Genomic DNA, 26,195 nt, shown 5'->3' on the forward strand with positions numbered 1-26,195 from the left:
TTATTAAAAATCCAGTTTCATCTGAGTATGTTGATAATGGAGACAAAAAGATGTTATTTCACTTACTTTGGGACTTCTGGATAAGCTAAGGAATGGGAGTTTCCTCTCCTAGAAGGTCCTGAGCACCCTGGTGATGATTTGGCTCTTGACAGCGTACTTACTGCTCAAAAGCTTAACTCTCAAGGCTAGGCATCTCAGCACCCTGAGCTCTGAAGGTTCAGCAGAAGGGGGCCATCTGAACACAGGCTTAGAACCTCTGCTCCAGGATTTTGAACACACTGCTTTCAGAGGAATTGACCATGAGACTCCCCTCCACCCACCCTGCCCCTGCCCCTGCCCCTGCCCCTGCCCCTCATGCTCTCCTTGCCCTGGAGCATCTGTGAACGAGCCAGTTTATATACATTGCGGATGCTTCTGGGAAGCTGGCAACAAATCTTCCTTATCATTTACTATTTTATTCCACAGGCTTTGCATAAAGCCTAGGGTTTAGTATTTGTTAAGTAAATTAATAAGGAGATTTCCAGAAGGAGTGCTGAGTTCCAGCCAAGACTCGGCCTTCCAACAGTGGGGTAACTGGGGGTAAAAGGTAAGTTTCTAGTTATCCAGGATTGACCTAAAAAATTATCATCAATTTAGCACCTGCTAGATTTTGGAATAATTTTTCAATTTAAAAATACTACCTTGTATTTCTTCATGCTAACGATTAATTTCTAAATAGTGCTTTATAATTCACAATAACCTTGAAGGGTAAAGAGCCAGAGAAGAATGAGGATGGAGATAGACGTCATGTTAAGGATTTTGGTCCGTATATTAAAAGCAATGGGAAGCCACCCAAGGAGATTTTAAGCATGATGACTTGATGAGATCTCTGCAATGTACAGATTGCAGAACTAATCAAACTGGGGAGGAGGGCGCAACGAGCGGGCAAGTGAAGACCTGCTGGAAAGGGGTCTAGATGGGACAACTGCTAGTGGTCTACAAAACAGATGATGGACCAGGTGGTACTGAGGAAGATGGAGGAAACTGACAGGATTCAAAAGATATTTAGAAGACAACAAATCAACAGACCTGGTTGATGGCTCAGATGAAGAAGAATGGAGAAGACCAAAGTGTCCAAGATGACTCCTAGACTTCTTATTTGCATAACTAATCTTGGTCTTCTCCGACAGGAGGGAACACAGGGCAAATAACCAGTTTGGTGGGGAAGAGCAGGAGGTTAGGTTCACACGTTGGGTTTGAGATACTTCTGAGACACCCAAGTGGAGATGCACAGTACATGTTGGTTACACTGGTCTGGAGCTTGGAAGTCCTAACTGTGATTTGTCTGAGTCTTTGGAAAAGTCATGTCCTTAAATCACTACACTGTAGTTCAGAGAGGTTAAAACTCTCAACGAGTAAGAGTCAGGACTGAGCTCTGGTCTTCTGGGCATACAGTTCATGTTGTCTCCACTCCACCACCTTGCTCTACAGAGCATTCCTAAAAGTTCTTACTGATCTTAGTCACAAAGGACCAACAACCAGAACATGAAACGGCACACCCATGTAAAACCCCCAACCATTTAACACTGTAAATAAACAAACAAAAAAAAAAACCACTAAAAACAAACAAACAAAAAAAAGTAATTTTCTTTCCTAAGTTAGAATAGTGAGCTGAGAGGACCTGAAGAAAAGTAGCACTGGAGAGAAGAGGCAGTGCCTATAAATGGGTTTTCATGGAATGCCTTCTTTCTGCGACGTATGTGTACGAAGCTTTTACTTTCCTTAAGTAAATTCAGAGACTATAAGACGTACTCATGTTGAAAAAAAATTAAAAAACACTTCCTAAAGCCAAAGACAAATGGCCTTTTAGATTCTTTACTGCTTTGGTTTTCAACATCACCACTGTTTCCTACATTGATAATGGGACATTGACAACCTAGCTGTCACTTGCCTTCGGCTTCTATCACAGAGCACAGGTGGGCTGATCCGTAAGCAAGTCACTCACCCTTCTGGAGGTGCAGAATGGGACACATACAATCATGCTATATTTTGACAACCTAACTTCCTCCTTCGTTTTCAGTGTAAGAACAGGAGACCAAAACAGCGTTTGGAAATTGTTGATTCAGTTTTTAAAGATAATAGCTGTTCTAAGACACTCAACACCACTTACACTACCCATTTTAAGGGCACTAAAAGGGTCCTCTGAAGTCCTTGATTTTATTTAAGTAAAGCATAAATGAATATTATAATGCAAAGGACAATCAGTAACAGTAGAAGCATTACCCACAAATAAGATTGATTCTTTCAAGTAGTTTAGACCACTTACCAGGATGAAAAGCTGCTTTTTCAATTACTATTATTAATAATTAACATTGAAGGGCCCATGAGGTAAACCTGAATGAGGCTGGTCATTTGAATTTTAATATATTTTATTTTATTTTTTTTATTTTTTTTGAGACGGAGTTTCGCTGTTGTTACCCAGACTGGAGTGCAATGGCACAGTATCGGCTCACCGCAACCTCCGCCTTCTGGGTTCAAGCAATTCTCCTGCCTCAGCCTCCTGAGTAGCTGCACCACCATACCCAGCTAATTTTTGTATTTTTAGTAGAGACGGGGTTTCACCTTGTTGACCAGGATGGTCTCGATCTCTTGACCTCGTGATCCACCCGCCTCGGCCTCCCAAAGTGCTGGGATTATAGGCATGAGCCACTGCGCCCAGCCCAATTTTAATATATTTTAAAACTCTATTTTGAAGGTAGAAAATGCATCTTATTTAGTTATGACCACGGATTGGCATTTTTCTCTTAACATTTCCTTAGTCAACCCTCTTCCACAGTAATTAGAAAAGAGAGGGGTATACACTAAGAGCACTTCTTTTCATGTTAAAAAGCACTGCATCTGTAAAATACTCCTCTTTTCAATTATATTTTCCTTATGTTTACACTTAAATTAGTTTTTAGTTTCCAAATGTGTTGGGGTCATAAGGAAGCAATTCTTTACGGCTAATAAAGGGTTCATATTAAAGTAATAATTCTAAAGGCGTTATGCTACAATCAACCTGAAGGAAACTTACAAATGCTTACACACAGCAAAATTAAAAAACTAATCTGGGCTGGGGACAGTGGCTCACCTGTGTAATCCCAGCACTTTTGGAAGCCAAGGTGGGCCTTGGAGACCCAGGAGACCAGCCTGTACAACATGACAAGTCCCTGTCTCCATAAAAAGAAAATTAGCTGACTGTGGTGGCAGGTACTCATGGTCCCAGCTACCCAGGAGGCTGAGCTGGGAGGACTGCTTGTGCCAGGGAGGTTGAGGCTGCTATGAGCCGTGGTCGTACAACTGCATGCTAGCCTGAACAACAGTGAGACCCTGTCTCAAAAAAAACCCACCAAAACCAAAAAAAACGAACCTGCTTCTAATAATCCACCAGAGTAGAGATTGCCTGCATTTTTCATACACCACATGATGAGCTGTAAAATTAATTTGAATAAAATATAATCACCTACACATGTAGTTCAGGGTATAACACAAGTGAGTTTCAAATGTGTTTAACTCGAAGTCTTTATGTTTCCATATTTTACAGCAGAGCTTCTCAAACTTTTTGATGTTGGGATCCCTTAAGGGTCTTAAAAATTATTAAGAACATCAGTTATATGTTTATATGGATTTTAACTATTGATATTTACCATATTAGAAATTAAAATGAAGAAATTTTAGAAATATTTAATTCAGTTAAAAACAACAAAATGGTGTCTTCTTATATTTTTTGTAATTCTCTTTAATAGAATTTTCTATTTACTCCTCAACTTACTCTGTTTTGGTTGAGTATTGAAGAAAATCCAGCCTCACCTACCCATGCAGTTGGAAAAAGAAGTATTTTGATAGTCGTTTCAGGTAATTGTGGATAGTCTTCTTTGATATTATACCAAAACTTGACAAGTGGAACTTTCTTAAAAGTTGGTTGTGCAATACAGAACTAGATAATAACTTTTCCTACTCTATTACAATAAAATTTCTTCATCTATCCACTTTCAATGGATAATTTACCCGCTCATGATTTTTTTTTTTTTTTTGAGACAGATTCTTGCTCTGTCACCAGGCTGGTGTGCGGTGGTGCAATCTTGGATCACTGCAACCTCTACCTCCTAGGTTCAAGTGAATCTGCTGCCTCAGCCTCCCAAGTAACTGGGATTACAGGCACGAGCCACCATGCCCAGCTAATTTTTGTATTTTTAGTAGAGACGCGGTTTCACCATGTTGGCCAGGATGGTCTCAATCTCCTGACCTTGTGATCCTCCCTCCTCAGCCTCCCAAAGTGCTGGGATTACAAGCGTGAGCCACCGTGCCCAGCATCCACTCATGATTTTTGACATCGTCCATTGGTCATTTGGAAAATATCGGCTCATTGAATTAAGCAGATCTTCTCAGTGTCAACACATTTGGTCAACACAGTGGAAAAGACCATAACAACATAGTATTACATTACTGTGACAATAGTTTTGACCCTATTGAATCCTCAAAGGATCCTGGGACTTCAAAAGGATCTGCAGGCCACAGTTCAGGATATAACACAAGTGAGTTATATACATCACTTGTGTTAGGGCAGACATCCGCCATTCACAATCACTTTAGGGACTCAGAAAAATCTAAATGACTATCCTGGTGCAGGAGAACACGTACACTTTGAAATCATTTCAGAGGATTCTGACGCTTACCCTGCTTGGTGCAGAACTTAGTGGGGCACACTATTAAGAGAATAGTATACTAAAATCTCTTACAAAAGTAAAAAAGTCGTTTCCCTAAATATTTAGCCAGATACATAGAAGTGTTTTTCAAATTCCCTACCTTTGAACACTGAACTTTCTTAAAGTGACACTCAAAGGCATGTGATGTATACACCTCAAGCATGTGAACCGGGGATTATGAGTTTGGGCATAAATACGAGCCTCCAAACTGGCTCCTAAAATGGATCTACATGTCTTGGGCTGCCAACTCCTTGCAAGGGTTCTATGGCTACTGATTCCGTATCTGAATGGCTCTATCAGCATTGTAAAAATACTGAATCTTATCTGCTATCAATTCAAAGTAGTATTTTAATTATTTAATAGTTTAATTTGCTAGTAAAAATTATAATCTACTTGAACATAAAGAAGGCTTTAGAAATATTCTCAGTCTGAGGTTTAGAATGTTTACATTTTGTTTTCTTCAGGGAAATAAAAATGTTCAGCTCCATTTTAGGTTTTCAGGGTCATGTTTGGAGACTCAAAGAGCATAGAAAAATAGGAAAAGTGCTGATAAATGACCTCTTCCATCTGGTATTTTACGGTAAAAAATCACCAGCAAACCAGTTCTTTCAATCTTCCTTTCCTGTGCAGCCTGGTGCCACAAGACTTGCCCAGCTTTTCCAAATTCCTGCAGGGAAAGGTTAGTGGGGGTAGGGATGAAGCTCAAAGAAACAATCAGAGCTGGCAGGACAGTGGCCACCTCTAAAGCAGCTGATCTCAGGCCAATGCTGCAGATGAGCTTTAGATGTTTCCTTCTCTATTTTGGTAATTCTCAAATTGGGGAAAGCATATCCACTTACTCTGGGACATGCCATGTGAACGTCAAATCACAGGATTACAAAGTACATCTTTTCATAGGGTTAGGGTGAATACATTTTCTTTTTTTTTTTTAAATAGAGATGGGGGTCTATGTTACCCAGGTTGGTCTTGAACTCTTGGCTTCAAGCAATCCTTCAGCCTTGGCCTCCCAATGTGCTGGGATTATAGGTGTGTGCCACTGTGCCTGGCCATGAACACATTTTTCTAAAAAGTGCAGATTTTGGAGGTTACTGAAAAGTTCACATTAAAGTTTAAGATAAAAAAGTAGGTGTCACCGTGGCAGCTTTTATTCTGTAACTGAAAACATGCTTAGTATTTATTCTCTACTGCTGGTGGTAGTTTGCTGAGCATCCCCTTTGCAGAGAAGCTTGAAAACTGGCAAGTGCGCACTTGGACTGCTACACTCCACTGCAGTGTAGACGACTCCTTCACTGTTGACTTATCAGAGGACCCGGCATATCACTTCTTCTACTTGTACTTCAATAACTGACCAATTCTTTGTCTAGCAAATAAACCACGTTTATTAAATGAGAAACGCCCAGTTTAAGAGGATGTACTACTAGTGGTAAATTAATGCTCTTAAAAATTAACCTTTTTGGCCAGGTGTGATGGCTCACACCTGTAACTCCAGCACTTTGGGAGACTGAGGTGGGCGGATCACGAGCCTAACCAACACGGTGAAACCTCGTCTCTACTAAAGATACAAAAATTAAAAAAGCTATGAAGTAATTAAAAAAAAAAAAAAGATACAAAAATTAGCCGGGTGTAGTGGCGTACGCCTGTAATCCCAGCTACTCAGGAGGCTGAGGCAGGAGAATCGCTTGAACCTGGCAGGCGGAGGCTACCGTGCGCCGAGATCACGCCACTGCACTCCAGCCTGGTGACAGAGTGAGACCCCGTCTCAACAAAAACAAAACCCAAAACAGTTTGAAAACATCCTGGATACACAACAAAATCATTCAGAATGCAGTGAAATTTGCCTTACCAATTTAATTTTGGTTTGTGACAGATTAGACAAATGAGAATTAAAATAGCATACTTCCAGTTCCGTAACTTTCAGGGGGCTCTCACACTAAAACGCTTAGTGCGCACATCTCGCCCTGGCGCTGCAACAAGGTCTGTATAGATACTCCACATTAGCAAGGACAAGGCAGCACGTTTCTGTAAACCCAGAGCCCCCTGGATTTCTGGTAATTCTGACCTCCTTTACGCTTTATTTTACTAAAACAATACCCTGCGAAAATGAATAGAATCAAGACTCACAAACTCAGTGGGCCCACTGTATGATGAAAGAGCTAATGAACAATGCGCTGGTGGGGGCGGGAAGCGAGAGCTGGGTTATATTCCCAAGGCATAATTAGGAATTCGTGTCTTCGGGTGTAAGTTCCTGCAGTAAAAGGCGTGGCTGCATCTTCCCCCGGCCCGGGCACTCGCCTGCTCGGCTACCCTGGCTTCTTTATTGCCTTTTTTACTACCAGCTAAAAGCAGCATAAACCCAACTTCCTTTGCAGCTTCTGGCTAAACAGTTCTCTCTGGCGGCTTTGTTTAAACAAGAATAGTTTAAGGGTTTTGCTGCACCGAGAAAACGACGCCGACTCGGAGAGGCTGCCTGCCGGGCCGAGGCGTGAGGGCCGCGCAGTCCCACGCCCCGAGGCTAAGCAGCCGAAACCACAGCGCGCTCCCGGCCAGCCCGGGCCTTATCGCAGGCGCAGATCGCCCGTCGGGCGGAAGCTCCAGGCCGCCGGCTCAACGCGCTCAGCACCCCGGCCTGGGGCCCGGGCTGCAGCCGCAGCGAGCGGGCGACAAGGGCGGCGCCACAGACGCCGACACGTCCCCTGCCCGCCCCAGCTCGCCGCAACGGCCACAACGCCCCACCCGCCCCAGGGGGCGTGGGCCCGGCCAGGGGCAGGGGCGGGGCGCGGCTCCGGGGCCCTCTGGGCCCCTCCGGTCTTGCCGGCCCCGCCCCCGTCCCCGTCCCCGTCCTCGTCCCCAAGGGGCTGAGGGGAGGGAGGGGCGACGCACTCCGGCCGCGCCGCACGCTCGCCGCTTCCATGAGTCCCGCGTGCGCGCGCGCGCTCGCCCCAAGTCCCGCGGAGTTTAACACAATGCCGACGCCTACGCCGTGCGCAACGCCCCGCCGGCGCAACAGCCCGGCGCCGGGGGCGGGGGTGGCCCAGACAGGGAGAGAGGATGAGCGCGCGCGAGAGCCGGAGACAGCGCGAGACCCGAGGAGGCCGGAAGCGCGCGTGCGCGCCCCCGCCCGCGAGCGGGAGGCGGAGCCGCAGCAGTAGCGGCAGCAGCTGTAGGAGCCGCTGCAGCTGGGAGAAGCGCCAGAGAGGCCGGGCCTGCTCCGGTCGGACCGGATCCCTCCCCTCCCCCTCCCTTCTCCCTCCCCTCCCCCAAACCCACTTCCGCAGCTCGCGGCCTTGCCGCCGAAGCAGCAGCGGTGGTAGCAGCAGGAGGCGGCGGCGAGGCGTCGGAAGGATTACGCACCTGACGGGCCCGCCTCCCAGGACTCCAGCGCGGGACGCTCACCGGCCGCCGCCGCCTGGGACGCACTTCGCGGTGGCGGCGGGAAGGGAGGGACCGGCCACGGGGAACGGAACGCGAATCGCCCCCCTCCCCTTCCTCCCTCCCTCCCTCCGATCCGCCGCCCGCCCTCTCGGCTTCCGTCCCCTCCCCCTCCCGCAAGGCCCCGGATGGAGCCGCCGCCGACTCGCCGCCGCCTGGCTCCGGGGGATGGTTTTGTCAGGCGGCCAGAGCCCGGGCGCCAGGCGCAGCCGCCGCCGCCCCCACGAGGCGCCCCTGCCCTCGCTTCCCAGAACCGGGTTCCCGAGTGGCCCAGGCCCTCCGCCTGCCTGCACCTGGAGCTCTGGGACGCGGGTCATTCGTCGTCTTTGTTGCCACCGCCGCTGTCGGAACCGTTTGCGAGCTCCGGTGGCCCCCGCCCCCCCCCGCCTTCCCGGAGCCGGGGCCGGGGGTGGCACGTGGGCACCGGCCCCGGTAGGCGGAGGCGGTGCGCGCTTACCTGTCGCCGGTGCTGCTGCGGCGGGGGGTGTGGAGGAGGCGCCGCTGGGCAGCCTCGGCCGTACTGTCCTCCCCGCCGCCGCCGCCTCTACCTCTCGCTGCTGCTGCTGCTGCTGCCGCCGCGGTCGGTGTCTCCGGCGCGGCGGCGGCGGCGGCGGCGGGGCTTTTCCTGTCCGGTTACGTTAAGGTCACATGACCGAGAGAGCGGAGAGACTAGTGCAAAGAGGCTGCGAGCGGCTCCCGCCGGGGGGGAGAGGCGGCGAGAGAGCAGTGGCGGCAAGAGCCCCCTCCGCCCCCCCCAGCCGCTCCCCTCCCCCCGCCCGCCTCCGCCTCCTGCTGCTCTGCCGCCGCCGCCGCCGCCGCCGCCTGCAGCACTCCACTGCCGCTCCCACCCAGGCTCCGCGCTCTGCTCCAGCCAAACTTCTGCAGACCATGTGCAGGCGAGGCGAGGAAACTTCTCTCCACCTATTGGGGCTGGAGGCCTGAGTCACAAGCCCCTTGTTTACATAAAGTATTTAGGTAGGACAAGTCATTGAGGTGTTCGCCGTACGGAAGGAGAGCCGCTGCTCGCATTCTGCTGGCTTTTGCTTGAGATCTTTTGGCCCTTACCTTTGTCCCTCGACTTTCCGTGTTTCACTTTTAATCTTGAAATGGAGTGGCCTTCAGAACCGGGGAGATACTGTAAACCACCAGTATCTTTTTGTCACCAGTGGTGACAAACTAGTTGAGTGATGTCAGATATTTCTGTCAGGGTTGAATTAGATGGTTGTTTCAGCAACTGGGTTTTCGTTTTTGAAGTTTTGGTCTCCCCCAAAAATGAAAGTCTGTAATGCATGTTAAGAATTTATTCTCCTGTTAGGTTTTGGTGTTTGAGGTGTGGATTCCAGAGTTGGCTATTCTGTTAGAGGTATGGAACATCTTTTAACGGGGAGATCCTGAAACATGCAAACATGGCAGGGAAGTTAGAATTTCCTGATGGTCATTTTAAACATTTTGACGTTTACTTTTTGGTTGTTGCCATTTTTCTAGGATTCATGTCTTTTTTGGGGAAGTACAGTTTAGTTCTTTGAGGACTACAATTTAATGATTTCTTTATTTTACACATGTAGGAGTTTTTTGAGATTTGGGAAGGATATGGATATGGCTTTATTCCTAAGGAAATGGAGGCAGTAGTTTCGAGGATACTCTCCTTTCAAGACATGCTAACCTGGTTATGATATCTAACCGAGTCTGGTTGAATGTCTGGCACATAGTTTACAAATCATTTAAGGGAGGCTTACTCTCTTAAGACAATTTAATACGTAGAAGTGTCCCCTCCTAAAAACCTGAGTTTGATTTAGCAATCCAGTTATACCTGCAGGTACTGATGACTAATTCCTTCTTTGAAGACAAAATAAGCAGCTGTATAGCTTCACTGGTAGATTCAGTGTATACTTGCCTTGAACTTTCCTGTTTTTTTGATCAGCTAGACAAATGACTTTAGTGAGTAAATGTCTGTCTACAAAACCAAATTCTGACCCTGATCTAAATGGTATCCCAGTGCACCGCTATCACAGAAACATCAAAGGTAGCCTTCAGATAGGCATTCCTGGTTCCTTGGATTGACTTGAGTATTGAATGAGGTCTGTCTCATCATATTAGGGGACTAAAATGATTTTGGTTGTTTTGTAGAGAATCATAATTAGAGATCTGTAAGTTCTTAATTCTTTTGGACTTTGAAAATTTTCAACCTTATGTCGGTGGAAGTGGTCATGTGAAGAATGAAACTGTTTTAAGAAAGAAAGGAAAAGTGGGCAAAACTAATGCTAAACTTGAGACTATTGGGCAGAAATTTGCCTATGTGTATAGTAATTGGTCTTGAGTCAAAGTAACTATGCTTATTTTTAAGATCACTGAATATTTCCTAGTGCTGCACTCTTTATGTAGGTTTGCTTATAGAAATAAACCCAGGGGTAAGCCCAGAAACTGAGTACCAGTCCTAAAGAAAGTCTTATCAAGAGCATCTATTCTCTTCAAGAGCTGCTACTGGAATTTAGGACTGGGCTGTTTCCTGCTTATTCTCTCAAGGCATATGCAGCCACACTTGAATTTTGCCAAGTATGCAGATTATTCCAACTTGTAGTCACAATCATCAACTAATAGCGTTATGACGAGAGCTATACAGACCGTGTGTTTTCTACAGCTTGTTGAAATAGAAGCATTTAGATGGATAAATAAATCTGCAAAGGTTGAGGAGAAAACAGTAGTCCTAGCAGAGAAGAGCTAGTGTATTTCAGGATAGGGCCAAGGAAAGCGTCAGTTGTCTAGTAAGTCTCGTTTTGGGAGAGCCGCAAAGGTCCCTAGTACAGTAATAAGAAAAATAGGCCGGGTGCGGTGACTCACGCCTGTAATCCCAACACTTTGGGAGGCGGAGGCAGGCGTATCATGAGGTCAGGAGTTCAAGAAGACCAGCCTGCGCTACATGGTGAAACCCTGTCCCTACTAAAAATACAAAAAATTAGCTGGGTGTGGTGGTGGGCGCTTGTCATCCCAGCTACTCTGGAGGTTAAGGCAGGAGAATCACTTAAACCTGGGAGGCGGAGATTGCAGCCAGCCGAGATCTCGCCACTGCACTCCAGTCTGGGCAGCAGTGTTAGAGTGAGACTCTGTCTCAAAAAAAAAAATAAATAAATAAAATAAGTCTGGGCATGGTGGCTCACACTTGTAATCCCAGGACTTTCTGAAGGATCTCTTGAGCCCAGGAGTTCCAGATCGGCCAGAGCAATATAAGGAGACTACATCTATTAAAAAAGAAAAAAAAATTAGTTTTGCAGTGAGCCATGATCGCACCACTGTACCCTAGTCTGGGCAACAGAGTGAGATCCTGTCTCTAAGAAGAAAAAGAGTTAAATGGCTGTTTAATTATGTGCCAATTTATTTTGGTATTTTGAAAATCTGGTAAATTAGGAATTCAAAAATAGTTTGTAACACTTTCTACTTCAAAGAAAATTACAGTGCAGGCAGTCTGAGTGGATTCATCAAAAGTTATACATGAATATTCTGCAGAGTCCGGTGTTGCTGAAAGTTTTGATTTGTGTTCCGCTGAGACACAGCCACAAAAATACACACTTGCTTGTGTTCTGAAGAAGACTGGTAAATTATTTTTAAAGAATTTAAACTGTAGAACTGTTTGCTGTCTTCCAATTTGCAGACCTCTATGTAATGAGAGTTGGACAGTGAGCAGAAAACAATTTAATAAGACTGTACTTGATCTATTGTGTGAGTGTGTGCGCTTAGGTTGAAGATGGAATTTCCTTTAACATTGACAAGAAAAGTAGTAGTAGAAAAAAATAATAAAGGTGCTTTGGGTCCAAAGCAGCATTTTTCACTAATTTTATGAAGGCAGTCCTGTTGAGTAACTTCTTAAATTAGGAGAATGATGTGCTTTTGTGTGTTAGATGTTAAAATCTAGGGTAGATACCATGTCCTGTGTGTTATGAAACTTAGCATATACATCAGAAAAGATGTAGTGTGAGGGTGTCTTACATGGTTGGTTTGGTCATAAAGTTTATAGAAAATGCTTGTTTTATAGTTGGTTGTTACTGAGACGAGTCCCTCAAGGGATTTCCTATGCTCTAGGGAGCTTTTCGTTTTATATTTACTTGTTAGAGTTGTGGGTTTTAATGTTTTCAGTTGTGCTTGTAAGAAACATTTTAATTTAACAAAATTTTTAGGAAATAGTACTTGTATTAAGAGTGATATACCATGCTATCTTCTATTTCATTATTTTAAGTTGATATTTCTGCCTTAAATTGATTTATTCAACTACTAATAAGTCAGGACCCACTGTTTAAAAAACACTGGTGTATTCTCTTGGTGTTACAAATTAACCCAAAACTCAGTGGTTTAAAACAATAAACGTGTGTTTTCTCATGTGATTTCTGTGGGTCAGGAATCTCGGAGTAGCTTAGTTAGGCGGTTCTGGGTCAGAGTTTTTCATGGGGTTCCAAGGTGGCTCTCATTTGGCAGGTCACCTATGGCTGATGATGAAAGTTCTCCATTGGACTGCTTGAGTGTCCTCACAACATGGCGGAGGCTGGCTACTCCCAGAGCAGGTGATTCAAGCAAGAGCAGAGAGGAAGCCACACATCATCACTTATGCCGTATTCTATTAAAAACAAGTCACTTAAGTCCAGCCCAAACTTAAGGGATGAATATCAAAGAATTATGGACATAGTTTAATGGCAGCCACAGTTACATGTTTTTACACTTTTATTATTTATTTATTTAGAGATGAAGTCTCGATCTGTCGCCCAGGCTGGAGTGCATCAGCGTGATCTCAGCTCACTGCAGCCTCTGCCTCCTAGGTTCAAGCCTCCTAGGTCCTGCCTCAGCCTCCCGAGTAACTGGGATTACATGCGCCCACCACCATGCCTGGATAATTTTGTATTTTTAGTGGTGACGGGGTTCCTCTATGTTGGCCAGGCTGGTCTCGAACTCTACCTCAGTGATCCACCTGACTTGGCCTCACAAAGTGCTGGGATTAAAGGTGTGAGCCACTGTGCCTGGCCTGTTTTTCCATTTTATTTTATTTTATTATTTATTATTTTTTGAGACGGGGTTTCGCTGTTGTTAGCCAGACTGGAGTGCAATGGCACGATCTCAGCTCACCACAACCTCCGCCTTCTGGGTTCAAGCAATTCTCCTGCCTCAGCCTCCCGAGTAGCTGGGACTACAGGCGCGCACCACCATGCCCAGCTAATTTTTGTATTTTTGGTAGAGACGGGGTTTCACCTTTTTGACCAGGATGGTCTCGATCTCTTGACCTTGTGATCCACCCGCCTCGGCTTCCCAAAGTGCTGGGATCATAGGCGTGAGCCACCGCGCCTGGCCTCTGTTTTTCCATTTTATAGGTGAGTTCGGATTGAACCAAAAGCCATGCTGAAGTCAATCTGTAAGTAATTATCTTAGTTAATTAAGTCAGTTTTTTTTCTCTGAAGGCATTGAGGAAGCAGGCTCAAAGAATTTGAGTAATTAAGCAGCCCAAGGTCATTCAGTCTAGGAAAACCTCACAAATTTTCTCTGTGACCTTTCTCATTAATAATATGTAAGCTGATAAAAATAAGAAAATTGGTTGGTAAATTTTTTTTCAAAAGAAATTATACTGTAGAACTCTTTGCCATTCTTCCAGTTTGCAGAACTCTGTATGATAATATACTTTACAGATAATGCTTGGTGTCTAGATTCCTCATACTGGCACACCTCTTGTTGATTTTTAGAGGAAAAAGCAAAGGTACTCATTAAATGAATTCAAACTACTTTCAATAGACCATTGCAGATGCTGTCTGTGTACTCACCATGAGATGTACTATGCAAACTAATTCTAGTTATCACATTTTGAGACTCAAAAGAGGATGTTGTGACTTAAAGATGGTCAGAATTTAAGTGTTCTTTCTTAGCAATTTTGGATCTGGAAGGATTTTGTTCTAAGACTAGTTTCAGCTTAGTGATAGGAGGAATAGGATGGACCTGACGTTGGTAGTGTGAGCGAAGGCAGGATAAATTTCTAAAGACCTACTTAAAAATGTTTTTTAATCCATTAGGCTTTTCTGAATAATAGGTTGGGATACAATAAGTTATCTTACACCTTTTGCTTTACAGAATGGGATAATGGCTACTTAAACCTCTTTTCAATTTTCTCTTACCACTCTGATTCTTTCTATTCTGACTTAAAGCCCTATTTGTACACACTTACTTTGATTACCCCTACACTTTATTTTTTTGAGCCAGAGTCTTGTTCTGTCGCCCAGGCTGGAGTGCAGTGGCATGGTCTTGGTTCACTGCAACCTCCACCTCTCAGGTTCAAGCGATTCTCCTGCCTCAGCCTCCCTGAGCAGCTGAAACTACAGGCGCGTGCCATCACGCCTGGCTAATTTTTTGTGTGTTTTAGTAGAGATGGGGTTTCACCATGTTAGCCAGGCTGGTGTTGAACTCCTGACCTCGTGATCCGCCAGCCTTGGCCTCCCAAAGTGGTAGGATTATAGGCGTGAGCCACTGTGTCCAGCCTGATTACCCTTTCTACTTGTTATTTGTCTACCTATATCTTTTTTTTTTTAATATATATTTTATTGCGTTTTAGGTTTTGGGGTACATGTGAATTGTTGCATAGGTACATACATGGCAATGTGGTTTGCTGCCTTCCTCCCCATCACCTATATGTGACATTTCTCCCCATGTTAATCCTTCCCCAACTCCCCACCCGCCGCTGCCCCTCCCCTGTTTCCCCCTTTTGTCTACCTATATCTTGTATCCCTCACTCTGACTGTAAGCTGTTTGAGGGACGGGAGTTCTTTTTATATGTACTCTGGTGCTTGAATGCTTGCAGAATTGAATTTGTAGTTAAAGGACCTAAGACAGTGATCATTTTCCTACTACAACTGAATGAAAAAACTGTTGATTGTTCCAGAAAGCATCTGGGGATAGGCATTAGATGCTGGTGATGCATATATGAATCTTTGCTCTTCAGGTGCTCACAGTCAAGTGGGGGAGAAAAACACAGATATCTAATACACAATTTATACTGCAGATGTGCAGAGTGCTGTGGGTGTGTAGATAAGGTTGATATTTAAGCTGAATCTTGGAGGGTGAGCAGGTGTTTAAAAGATAGACTTAGTTTTGTGATGTGCTTGGGGGGCTGGGGCATTTCTTAGCTTCATTCCTTTATTATATGTCTCCTTTGTTTTCCTTTTATTGTTGGTGAGTTACCATCATAATTTAATAAATTGCTTCTTTCTGTGGCATGTATATTCTTGTCATGTTATTTCTCTAGAACTGTGCTGTCCAATTAATGTCACACTAGTAATGTGTGCTGAGTAGCCACCTATTGCTAGAGGCTACCATATTGGACAGCACAGATAATACAAAACATTTCTATTATTGGAGAAAAGTTCAGTTGGACATCATTGCTCTCTAGAATCATGTTTCTCTCCCTGTTACAAAACATTTCTACTATTGGAGAAAAGTTCAGTTGGACATCACTGCTCTAGAATCATGTTTCTCTCCCTGTTTTCACGTTATCAGTAACGTATTGAGTTCAGAATAGAATTAGGAAACTTAATAGCCTCCTAATAATGTCATTAGGAGGGACAGAGTGGTTGGTTATTTATGAACAGTCGGGGGAGAGAGTAGTGGTTTGTAGTGGTTGAGAATATAGCCTTTGGAATCAGATCTGTGTTAGAATTATGGTCCATCCCTTAGACTGTATGGCTTGGGCATGTTACTTAACCTCAGAGCCACAAGTTTTCCTTTTCCTCAAATAGGGATAATAATTACTACCTCCTAGCATCGGGTGAGTAGAAAATAAAACAGTATATGGAGGGGGGCATAGCACAGTACCTCAGTAAATGATATATTTTGAAATAATCACTGATTTAAAAAAATTAGAATTATATAGTAAAAGTGACTTTTTTGTTTTTTCAGTATACAGTTCTGTGAATTTTAACATAGTATTTGTCTAGTCACCATCATGAGAATATAGGCCAGGTCTATCACTTTATTTTGCTGTCTTTTTATAGACCTGTGCTGCTTCCACCCCATCCCCTAGCTATGAATGATCCGTTGTCAATCACTGTAGTTTTACTTTTTTTTTTTTCTCAAGTGGAGTCTTGCTTTGTTGGCCAGGCTGGCATGCAGTGGCGTCATCTTAGCTCACTCTTCCTCCTGGGTTTAAGCGATTATTCTTCCCTGGCCTCCCTGCCTCAGCCTCCAGATGTGCCACCTCGCCTGGCTAATTTTTTGTATTTTTAGTGGAGATTGGGTTTCACCATGTTGGCCAGGCTGGTTTCGAACTCCTGACCTTGTGATCTGCGTGCCCTGACCTCCCAAAGTGATGGTATTACATGAGTGAGCCACTGCACCTGGCTTTAGTTGTACCTTTTCTAGCATGTTACATAAATGGAATCATATAGTCTGTAGCCTTTGCAGACTGGCTTCTTTTACTCAGCCAGATTGAGAGTGATTTGTCCAAGTTGTTAAATCTATCAGTATTTCAAAACCGATCTTTAAAGACATCAAAAAAAAAACAAAAAAAACACATTGTAATTTTGAAGCATTATTTCTTAAAAGAAATGTGAATCTGAATTCTTAAACAGTTCTTAAAGTAGTGTTTGGCTCAAGATTTTTATGTTTAAAAGTAAAATGATAAAATTTATAGGGAGAATTACTACTTCCACCTGATTGATAAAAACTGTGTGTGAAATTAACACCCTTTATGAAAATTGTCATTTTGATCATTGGAAGGGAACGTTCTTGTTTTTAGTAGTTGATCCATATTAAAGATCTGTAGAGTTGCAGCGAAGTCCAGAGTTGAAAAAGTGACTGTTTAAATATCAGTTTCTAAAATGCAACCCCAAAGATAGTGTGATCAGTCCTGGTTTGCCCAGGACTTGCCCAGTATTAGCAGCGGAAGTCTGGCTGCTCCTAAGAAACCCTTTGGTCCCAGTCAGACTTAGCATGATTGCTAGGACTCTTTTCCCTATCTGAAAAGAGACACAAAATCAGAGGATTCCAGTTCATCAGGTTTCAGTAGTGAACCATCGGCCAAGTATTTCAGCTAATCTTAAATTGCCGTCAGTGTGCTTAAGAGTCAAAAATCTTTAAGGTAACCAGAACCCTAACCATGTGAGGTTTTTAAAATTAAGATCAACACCTTGAATTTAAAGTTTTGTGGCTAGAGGGTTAGATTTTATTGGAATTAATTTTGGTTAGTTTTAATTTGATGATTCCTAGAGGCACTCAAGTTAATCCTTTTAAATTAGCAATTAAAAAAAAAAATTGTTAGAGTAAGCAGCTTCCCAAGCCTTGTGTGAAAAAGCTGGATTGAAAGTCAAGTTTCCACTTAACCAGAGGGTCTTCTGTTTTCAGTTTTTAAAATCAACTGACCTCTAAACCTCAAGTAGATTTTAACTTCACTAGTCTGCTCCATTTTCCTGACTTTTCACACCACCTGCCTCTTACAGATTTCTTTATAGAGCATCTGTCTATAAGCAGATTGTTTTCCTGCTGCCTTCATTGGAATGTAAGCTTCTTGAAAGCCAGGGGCCCTATGTGGCATCTTAACCGCTGTGTCTTAGAGCTTAGAGTAGTGCATTTTAATTTCTAGTAAATAAATATGAAATTGGATGAAAAAAAGAATGAGTAGGTTTTAGAGTGCTGCATGCTTTCCAGATTATTTTAACAGTCTAGGAGATGTGGAAAGTTTTTGTTTTTAAAACATTTAAAAGTCCACGTTTTGTTTCACAGAGGAAGTGAAAATGTGGTCTTTAAAAATTTTTGTTTCATTAACCCTCTTTTAAGGGAAGGGAATTTAGTATGGTGACATTAAACCTTCCTTAAAAATGGCAATTCAGAACCAGAGGAGAGAGCTGAAAGTGAGAGTAGATTTGGATTTGGAAAAATTATCTCTACTTTTGATCCACATCACCCTCTCCTGGTGTTTCCCTCCCCCTCTCCCTGTCCCTCTCCCTCCCTCTTCCCCTCTCCCTGTCCCTCTCCCTCCCTCTTCCCCTCTCCCTCTCCCTCCCTCTCCATAGAGCAGGGTCTGAGGAAATTGGTTTGGCGAAAGAGGAGAACTGAGTCACTTGAGATTAGTACTTAGTAAGCAAGAGTGCTAATGAATGATTTAAAATCTGTAACCTGAGTATAAACCAATACATAGATTCTAAGTTAGTGCTGCTTAAGAGTTTAGTGAGCACCTAAGAGTCTCCCCAAGAGTTAGAAAAAACATGTTTCCTATCTGCAGCCCCAGACATTCTGATTTACTGTGGTGTAGAACTCAGGAGTCAGTAGTATTAATGGACAGTCTGGAGTATTTGCTGATGCAGTTGGTCTGAGGACGATGCTTTGGAAAAACTGCTTTAGGTAGTAGAAAGACAGGACAGTTATTTCAAATAGACAAATATAGTTTGTTTTTAAGATGATAAAACTAGAAAGATACTGATTTTATGTATTTAAAAAGAAGTCTGCTTCTGACTGCTGTGGTTATCCAAGAAGGCACCCCAGAAAAACTGTTGGCTGCTGCTGTCTGGTATATGCAGAAATGTGTAGTTTAAAAAAGCCTTTGTGGGCTTGCACTGAGGAGCCAACCCATTTTATACAGTGAAAAGATTGCATTATATTTAAATTGACCCTTGTATTCCAAAGTCTGAGTTACGATGTTTCTTTTTTGAGATGGAGTCTCGCTCTATTGACCAGGCTGGAGTGTAGTGGTGCAGTCTCAGCTCACGTCAGCCTCCTGAGTAGCCCTGGATTACAGGCGCCCACCACCACGCCTGGCTAATTTTTTTATTTTTAGTAGAGATGGGGTGTCACCATCTTGTCCAGGCTGCTTTTGAACTCCTGACCTCGTGATCCACCCACCTCGGTCTCCCAAAGTGCTGGGATTACAGGTGTGAGCCACTGCGCCTGGTCTATGATGTTTCTTAAAGATTCAAAGATGGATCCTGGGAATTTGATTCAGCTTCCATTTCATCTGAGAGTTAATCCTCACAGTAACTCTGAGATAGGTTAATAATAAATTCTCCTGTTCACAGATACTCCATTAATCCTCACAGTAACCTATGAGATAGTTTAATTAAACCTACTTCACAGATGAGGAAAGTGAGGCCGAAGAGGTTGAGTGATTTGCCCAAGGTTGTAACAGCAAGAATTAGTGGTGAAGCAAGAATTCAAATCCATACTGGTCTTAATCAGTGAGCCCTCCTGTGATAGAAATTAGATACCACTCTGATAACTTTGGGAGCCAGTGGTGAATGTACTTACTTTAGGCTTTACATACTGTGTAATTTGTTGGTCATTTTGTTCTTAGAGAGGTGGTGATCTTAATAAAGTTTTTACTTTATTAAGTAAAAGAAAGTACTTTTTTTTTTTTAAAGACAGGGTTTCACTATATTGGTCAGGCTAGTTTTGAACTCTTGACCTAAGATGATATGCCCGCCTCAGTCTCCCAAAGTGCTGGGATGACAGGTGTGAGCCACTGTGCCCGGCCTGAAAGTAAGTTTTTACTTACATTACAACTAAAACAATTCTTTAAACTTTCCTAAGTTGAAGTTTTACATCATAAAATTAGTTGAAAAAGATGTAATTGCCAGCGTATTGTAAATACTGGTATTTTAAAATAAGCTGTTTTATCACTTTTAAGAAAAACCTTTGTAATTTAGTGCATTGTAATAGTGTATTGAGCTAATGTCCACTATAATCCATTTAAACATAGGCGAACTATGCAAATGTTTTTCCTCTTGAAAATGTATTTGTGATACATTTCCTCTACAAAACTTTATGCTAATAAATGTTTATGAATCTCTTGATAATCTTTTCATTTCTTGTAAGTTTTTTATATAACTTGAAATGTTTAATATACTGTAGCCATAAGGCACCAAATGTTCATGGTGTTTTCTGGATTATTTCACATTGTTTCTACTAATTAGTTGATCAGAACAGCAAATTGTATAAATTGACACTTGGAGTAAAATTTTATTGGAAGTGTATTTCCTAAAAAATGGGAGAAGACATAATGGCTTCAATTAAAGTTTGCATTTACCAATCTTTCAAATTGTCCTTTTGTGTGGTTCCCCAAAAATGTTGAAACATAGGTTTAATGTATTTTTAAAGGTTATTGAATATAGTGGACCAAAGTATTGAGGATGGGTGAGAGTTGTCTGTCTTGTGTAAGTGTGATAAGGGAAGATGGGAAGAACAGGATACACTGCAGGTGTGTACCAAGTTTGTTAATTTTATGAAAATCAGAAGGAACTTGATCTAGAAAGCAGTTTTTAAATTATTTTGAGTGTGTCACAGGGCTCAAGCAGTGCTCCCACCCTGGCCTCCCAAAGTGCCGGGATTACAGGTGTGAGGCACCGTGCCCATCCTAGAAAGCAAATCTATACCTATATTCTCCTTGGAGTTTTTTTGGGTACTCTTGGCATACAGGTACTTCAAATGGAAGACAGCTACTGAAGAACTCTTGCCGGAAGATAACATGTTTATCTTAGCACTGTTATTGCAAATATGTGTCCATCAGTTAGTACAGATGAATGTACTCTTTTGGTATAACACTGTAGCAGTTAAGTGAGTTGCAAAACGAAAGGATATGCCTGAAAAAGAGTTGGCTAGGACTGTAGTAGTGGGGCATGGGCGGTTATGCTTATAAATAAGGCAATGTAGATAAAGAGTTGATTTTTAAAAAAATACTGTCAACCCAAGGAGGTAAATACATAGATATTTAGATTCTTTGTGCTTGTTATTTTTTAAATTTCCCCAGAATACGTGTGAAACAAACGTCTGTGGGAAGAATATTGTGACTGACTTGGTGAAAGGAAAAAGCATTGACTGACAAAAGGTGCCAGTGAACAGCCATAGTCAAATCATACCATCTAAAATAGGTATTTAAGATTCATTTCTGCCATCAGAAGCCTGTCTTATTTTATATATTGATGTCAACACTTGAGTTCCTGTATGGTTCTCTTAGCCAGGGCCATTAACCTGTTCCTTGGGGATAGGTTAAGATGTGGTCTAAAATCTAAGCCCTTTGGCTTTAAGAAGCGTCTGCTAAGATTTACCAAGATTTCTAGATGCTAAGGTTTTCCAAAGTTCTTAACTGAAATATTTTCCTTTTTGAATTGTCAGTGATGTAGAAGCAAACACGAGATTCTTCATATTTTATTCACAATATATCGGGGGCTGAAACAATTTCTTGATTTAAAAAATGCTTATTAAATAAGTGATCGAGTAGTGAACATACGTTTATTTTTTACTTTTGAGACAGTCTCGCTCTGTCACCCAGGCTGGAGTGCAGTGGCGTGATCTCAACTCACTCCAACCTCTTCCTCCTGGGTTCAAGAGATTTTTCAGCCTCCTGAGTAGTTGAGGTCACGGGCGTGCCTATTTTTTTTTTGTTGTATTTTTAGTAGAGACGGGGTTTCACCGTGTTGGCCAGGCTTGTCTTGAACTGACTTAAAATGATCCACCTGCCTCGTCCTCCCAAAGTGCTGGGATTACAGGCATGAACTGCTGCACCTGGTCAAACATTTATTTTTTGATTGTAGAACTTGAATTCATCTCTTGCAGTGACACTTTGGTTTCACTTGATCAGAAAAATACTCGTCCCAGCTCAAACATTACCTTAGGATAAAAAGTGAGAATTACTAATTTCATGACAGGCAAATTATGGGTACAAACTACAATGACTTCCAATGAGAAATGTTCCTGATAAGGTAAATACTTGAGTTCCTGATAAGGTAAATACATGGCAGGCTATGAACTGGAGGCACAGGTGTTTGACTTGATGTTGGGCTGTATATTATAAATTTACAACTAGAACTTTCTCCAAATGCTGTCTTTAAAAATGTAGAACCTTGAGGTCTACTCTAACATTTTAAAAAGTGGAACCTTTTCAAAATTTACTATCGGTGCATTTGCAAAATAACAATCATTTGAAACTTCCAAATAGTAATGGTAACAAAGCCTCTTCCTGCTAATAATTTTCTATCTCAAACTATCTTATTAGCATAGCCCCGGTATTTGTGAAGAGGGGAACATTACGGTACACAGCATTTCCATCTTACCTCTATGGTAATGAGGATGACAATCATCCACTCCAAGCGGAGTGCCCTCTTCTCATTCAGGTGATTCCGCATTAGATCTGTTAGTTCCATGCAGTGTTGAAGTTTTTCATTCATGACCTGTGTAAGAAAAACTTTAGTAACATGTTTATATTTAAACAATTCAATACGGTCATACACATAAGAATTCTACAACTGTACAGTGAAAAAAATCTTGCTCCTCAGTCCTCTCCCCAAAGGCAGGCAGCAACGTTATCAGTTTCTTGTGAATCCATCCAGAGACATTTTGTAATGCACAGATTTAACTGCAAAAAATACTTTGCATACTGAAGCTCTTTGTAAGATTTTGATGGAAGAACTAAAAATACAGTTTTGGAGTCCTAGTTTTTAGTGGCTGCCCTTTTTAGCAGTTAAAAAAGGCAAACTTGAAACATAATTTTTTTTAGCAAGACCTAAAGATAATTTCTACTACAAAACCCATGCTTGACATTTGACTTGCTGCGCACACACACCACTAGATGGCGTTGGTTTTAACTGAACTGCAACAGTTTTAAATTGTGATGCCTCAAGACGAGCTGGCTGTGGGGGTTCAAAGAAAATAAACGTTTCTGAATTCAAAACTTGGATGTGACAACTGTTACATATATACCTAATATCTCTATATATCACCTGCATCTGGAAATTAGAAATCCTGGAAGCAAAATTTTAAAATAGTTTGTCTCATGGGGTACGCTGAAGTTTCAGGTTGGTCAGTGAACATTAAGAGACGAATCACAGGTACGTGTTCGTTCACCCTGTTAAGACTTTTGCACGTAGCATTAAACTGCGTTACTACGCTGGGCTCGGTGGCTTATGCCTGTACTCCTAGTACTTTGGGAGGCTGAGGCAGGAGAATCACCTGAGCTCAGGAGTTTGAGACCAGCCTGTGCAACACACGTCTCTACAAAAAAATTAGCCAGGCATGGTGGCACATGCCTGTAAGTCCCAGTTACTTGGGGGTGGGGGAGCTGAGGTGGGAGGATCGCTTGAGCTCAGGAGGTCAAGGCTGCAGTGAGCCAAGATTGCATCACTGCACTCCAGCCTTGGGTGACAAAGTGAGATCCTGTCTCCAAAAAAGAAAACAAAACCTGCCTTAGGGAACCACAGGGTTAACTCACTGAACCACACTCATCAGCATTTGCCCCTATTTCCAGATCTCAGTCACTCTGTAATTTCTAATCTGTATAAATGTCTAAAGCATGCCTCTTTCTTTCCCCTTCCTCTTTTCTTTTCCTCTTGCCCTTTCTTAATGTCTGATTATATTGGCTGCTTGATCTTGGTCTTTAATGTTCATCTTTAAGCTTGCTTTTCTTTTCAAACTACTGATTGAGCCCTTTTCCATTTTCTTTCGATTTAGGCAAAGAACAGGCAATGTTTTCTTCCTGCACCACATTACCCAACTTATTCCTTAGAGTTTGTTTATATTACCACAGCTCTCCTAAACACTCCAAGTGTCCTACTAAGTCTAACAACTTGGCTTCGAACCTCACTTAACCCATGCGTCTGATCACACACGGAAAAGTGCAAGCAAGAGTTCCTACCACTATGGCATGGTTTCTATTTCATTTAAAAAGTATAGAGGCCTGTATGCTCTGTGCTTGCAGGTAAGGGAACAAAGAAAAAACAGGAGAGGCTTCACAGAGGTAGGCAATGTGAATTAGGCTTTTTTTTTTTTTTTTTTTTTTTTCCTGAGATGGAGTCTTGCACTGTTGTCCAGGCTGGAGTGCAGTGGTGCAGTCGTGGCTCACTGCAACCCTTGCCTCCCAGGTTCAAGGAGTTCTCCTGCCTCAGCCTCCTGGGTAGCTGGGACAGGTACGTGCCACCATGCCTGGCTAATTTTTTGTATTTTTAGTAGAGATGGGGTTTCACCATGTTAGCCAGGATGGTCTTGCTCTTCTGACCTCATGATCTGCCCACATCAGCCTCCCAAAGTGCTATGATTACAGGCATGAGCCATCGCACCTGTCCGAATTAGGCTTTAAAAGGCAGCAGACACGAAGAAAAGGTGGGAGGGATGGGGGCATGAAGGGAGCATTTCAAGCATAGCAAACAGCATAGAGACAAGCATAGCTAGATTGTGGTCAACCTAGAAGTGCTTGGAAGTAAGGTTAAGAAGGTAAGTTAGCCAGGGGCAGTGGCTCACACCTGTAATCCCAGCACTTTGACAGGCCAAGGCAGGTGGGTCACCTGAGGTCAGGAGTTCAAGACCAGCCTGGCCAACATGGTGAAACCCTGTCTCTACTAAAAAAGCAAAAATTAGGTGGGTGTGGTGGCAGGTGCCTGTAATCTCAGATACTTGGGAGGATGAGGCAGGAGAATCGCTAGAACCTGGGAGGCGGTGTTTGCAGTGAGCCAAGACCAGGCCATTGCACTCCAGCCTGGGTGCCAAGAGGGAAACTCCGTGTCAAAAAAAAAAAGAAGGTAAGTTAGTACCAGATTGTGAGAGGTACTGTGTACCACACCCCAAAGATACTTATGTCCTACTTCTTGGAACCTGTGAATATAATGTGGTAAAGGAGAATTAAGATTACTGTATAAGAAATTAAGGTTATTAATTAGCTGATCTTTTTTTAAAAAAAATTTTAATATAGAAAAAGGGAAATCACAGGGGTCAGCACATCTGGAGGGCAATGGATAAGCCTCACCCTGGGAAAACCACCTTTGTGATCATGGTATCTCCTCTGTCAGGTAAGTATTATTAGCAGATCTTAAGATGGGGAGATAACAGCAAATTATCTGGGAAAGCCCAAAAGCCCAGTGCAATCCCAGGAGTCCTTAAAAGTGGAAATGGGTTCAGAATGATACAATATGAGGATTCCACTGGCCTTTGCTAGATGGAGGAAGGGGCTATGAACAAGGAATGTGGGTGGTCTCCAGTCACTGGAAAAGGTGAGGAATGGATTCCACCCAGAGTCTCTAAAGGGGAATCACACCTTAACTTGAGGTCATGCCACCTACAGAACAGTTTCTGTTAAGCCACTAGGTTTGTGAAAGTTGTTACAGCAGCAATTAGTCTGTCATGCTAGAATATCTGAACTTCATTCTGCAGGTAACTGGGAGGCCTCTGTTCAATCTGGAAGTATGACATTTACTGTACTGTGCTGGGCAGAGAAGACAGAATGGTGAAATAGACATCTCTCTCTGCCTTCCAGCCAAAGGGTGCAGAGACTGGAAAAAGGTCCAGTCTGGCGACACAGTGAAGAAGGAATTAGATAAGACCAGGTAGGAAAGGAAGGTGAGGGGCTGTGGGGATGAACATTAATAGGTGCCAAAGGCAGGAGTCACATGATACGCCTCTGTTTCACTAGCCCAGGGCCTCTCACATAGGCTTTCAATAAATGTTTGCTAATGAATCTATGATACTTAGAGGAAAATAAAGAATGTTTAAGTGGATGTGGAGGGTGAAGGAGAAAAAGGACACCCAGATGACTTTTAAGTTTCTAGTTGAATGACTAAATAGGTGAGGCTAGCAGGTCCTTCTATGAGCTGAAATAGAGAACAGAAAAGGTTTAACATTTTCATGGGGGGAATACCATGAGTTTCATTCTGCAATCGTAATCACTGACTAATTCTGCAAATGTTTTCGAGGACATACTGTATGTAAGGCCTTTGCCAAGAACTGGCAAGAAAATAATCATGGTCTCTGATCTCATGGGGCTTACATTCTAGTAGGAAATGGTGGACACACAATTTTTAAAAGGATGCTATGAGATATGTAAATGAGGAAGATATGTGAGATTGAGGAGGCAACTGGAAACGTCTGGAAGGCAAATGAGAGACTGGGATTAGAGAGACATTTGAAAGTCACCAGGGGAAGGTGGGACTAGAAGTCATGACAACAAACGAGTGCTCGTGGAGTACATGGCATCGGGAGAGAAGCCTCGATGACAGGACTTTGGGGACACTGATGTGAGAAAATGGAGTGAGGGATCCACTGCCAACTACTTTCTGT

General features: G+C 42.9%; 2 protein-coding genes and 1 non-coding gene across 17 annotated transcripts in view; all 3 read right to left on the bottom strand.

The window, feature by feature from the left end:
- Positions 1–8,779, bottom strand: part of ZBTB2 (zinc finger and BTB domain containing 2) — a 30,260-nt gene extending 21,481 nt beyond the window's left edge. For 2 of the 5 annotated variants that reach the window (XM_035296982.3, XM_002747112.7), the window contains exon 1: positions 8,611–8,779. The gene's annotated coding sequence lies outside the window, so the exon portion shown is untranslated. Of the gene's footprint in view, positions 1–6,845; positions 6,965–8,075; positions 8,247–8,446; positions 8,539–8,610 lie in introns of those variants that run through there. The other 3 variants (XM_035296978.3, XM_035296977.3, XM_035296979.3) reach the window with 3 other exon arrangements.
- A 12,507-nt stretch (positions 8,780–21,286) lies between these two features.
- The window catches only part of RMND1 (required for meiotic nuclear division 1 homolog), a 45,011-nt gene continuing 40,102 nt past the window's right edge, over positions 21,287–26,195 (bottom strand). For 8 of the 11 annotated variants that reach the window (XM_008995248.5, XM_078370306.1, XM_078370307.1 and 5 more), the window contains 2 exons: positions 22,208–22,324; positions 21,287–21,764 (listed from right to left, as the gene is read on the bottom strand). In XM_008995248.5, the coding sequence (XP_008993496.1) occupies positions 21,732–21,764; positions 22,208–22,324 (150 nt within the window). In that variant the 3' untranslated portion in view covers positions 21,287–21,731. The remainder of the gene's footprint in view (positions 21,765–22,207; positions 22,325–26,195) is intronic. The other 3 variants (XR_013534634.1, XR_013534633.1, XR_004742158.3) reach the window with 2 other exon arrangements.
- On the bottom strand, positions 24,777–24,939 carry LOC118153423 (U1 spliceosomal RNA). Its single transcript, XR_004742650.2, has one exon. It is a non-coding gene; the product is annotated as a U1 spliceosomal RNA (small nuclear RNA).

The sequence above is a fragment of the Callithrix jacchus genome, chromosome 4, assembly GCF_049354715.1.
Source record: "Callithrix jacchus isolate 240 chromosome 4, calJac240_pri, whole genome shotgun sequence".
Classification (NCBI taxonomy): Eukaryota; Metazoa; Chordata; class Mammalia; order Primates; family Cebidae; genus Callithrix; species Callithrix jacchus.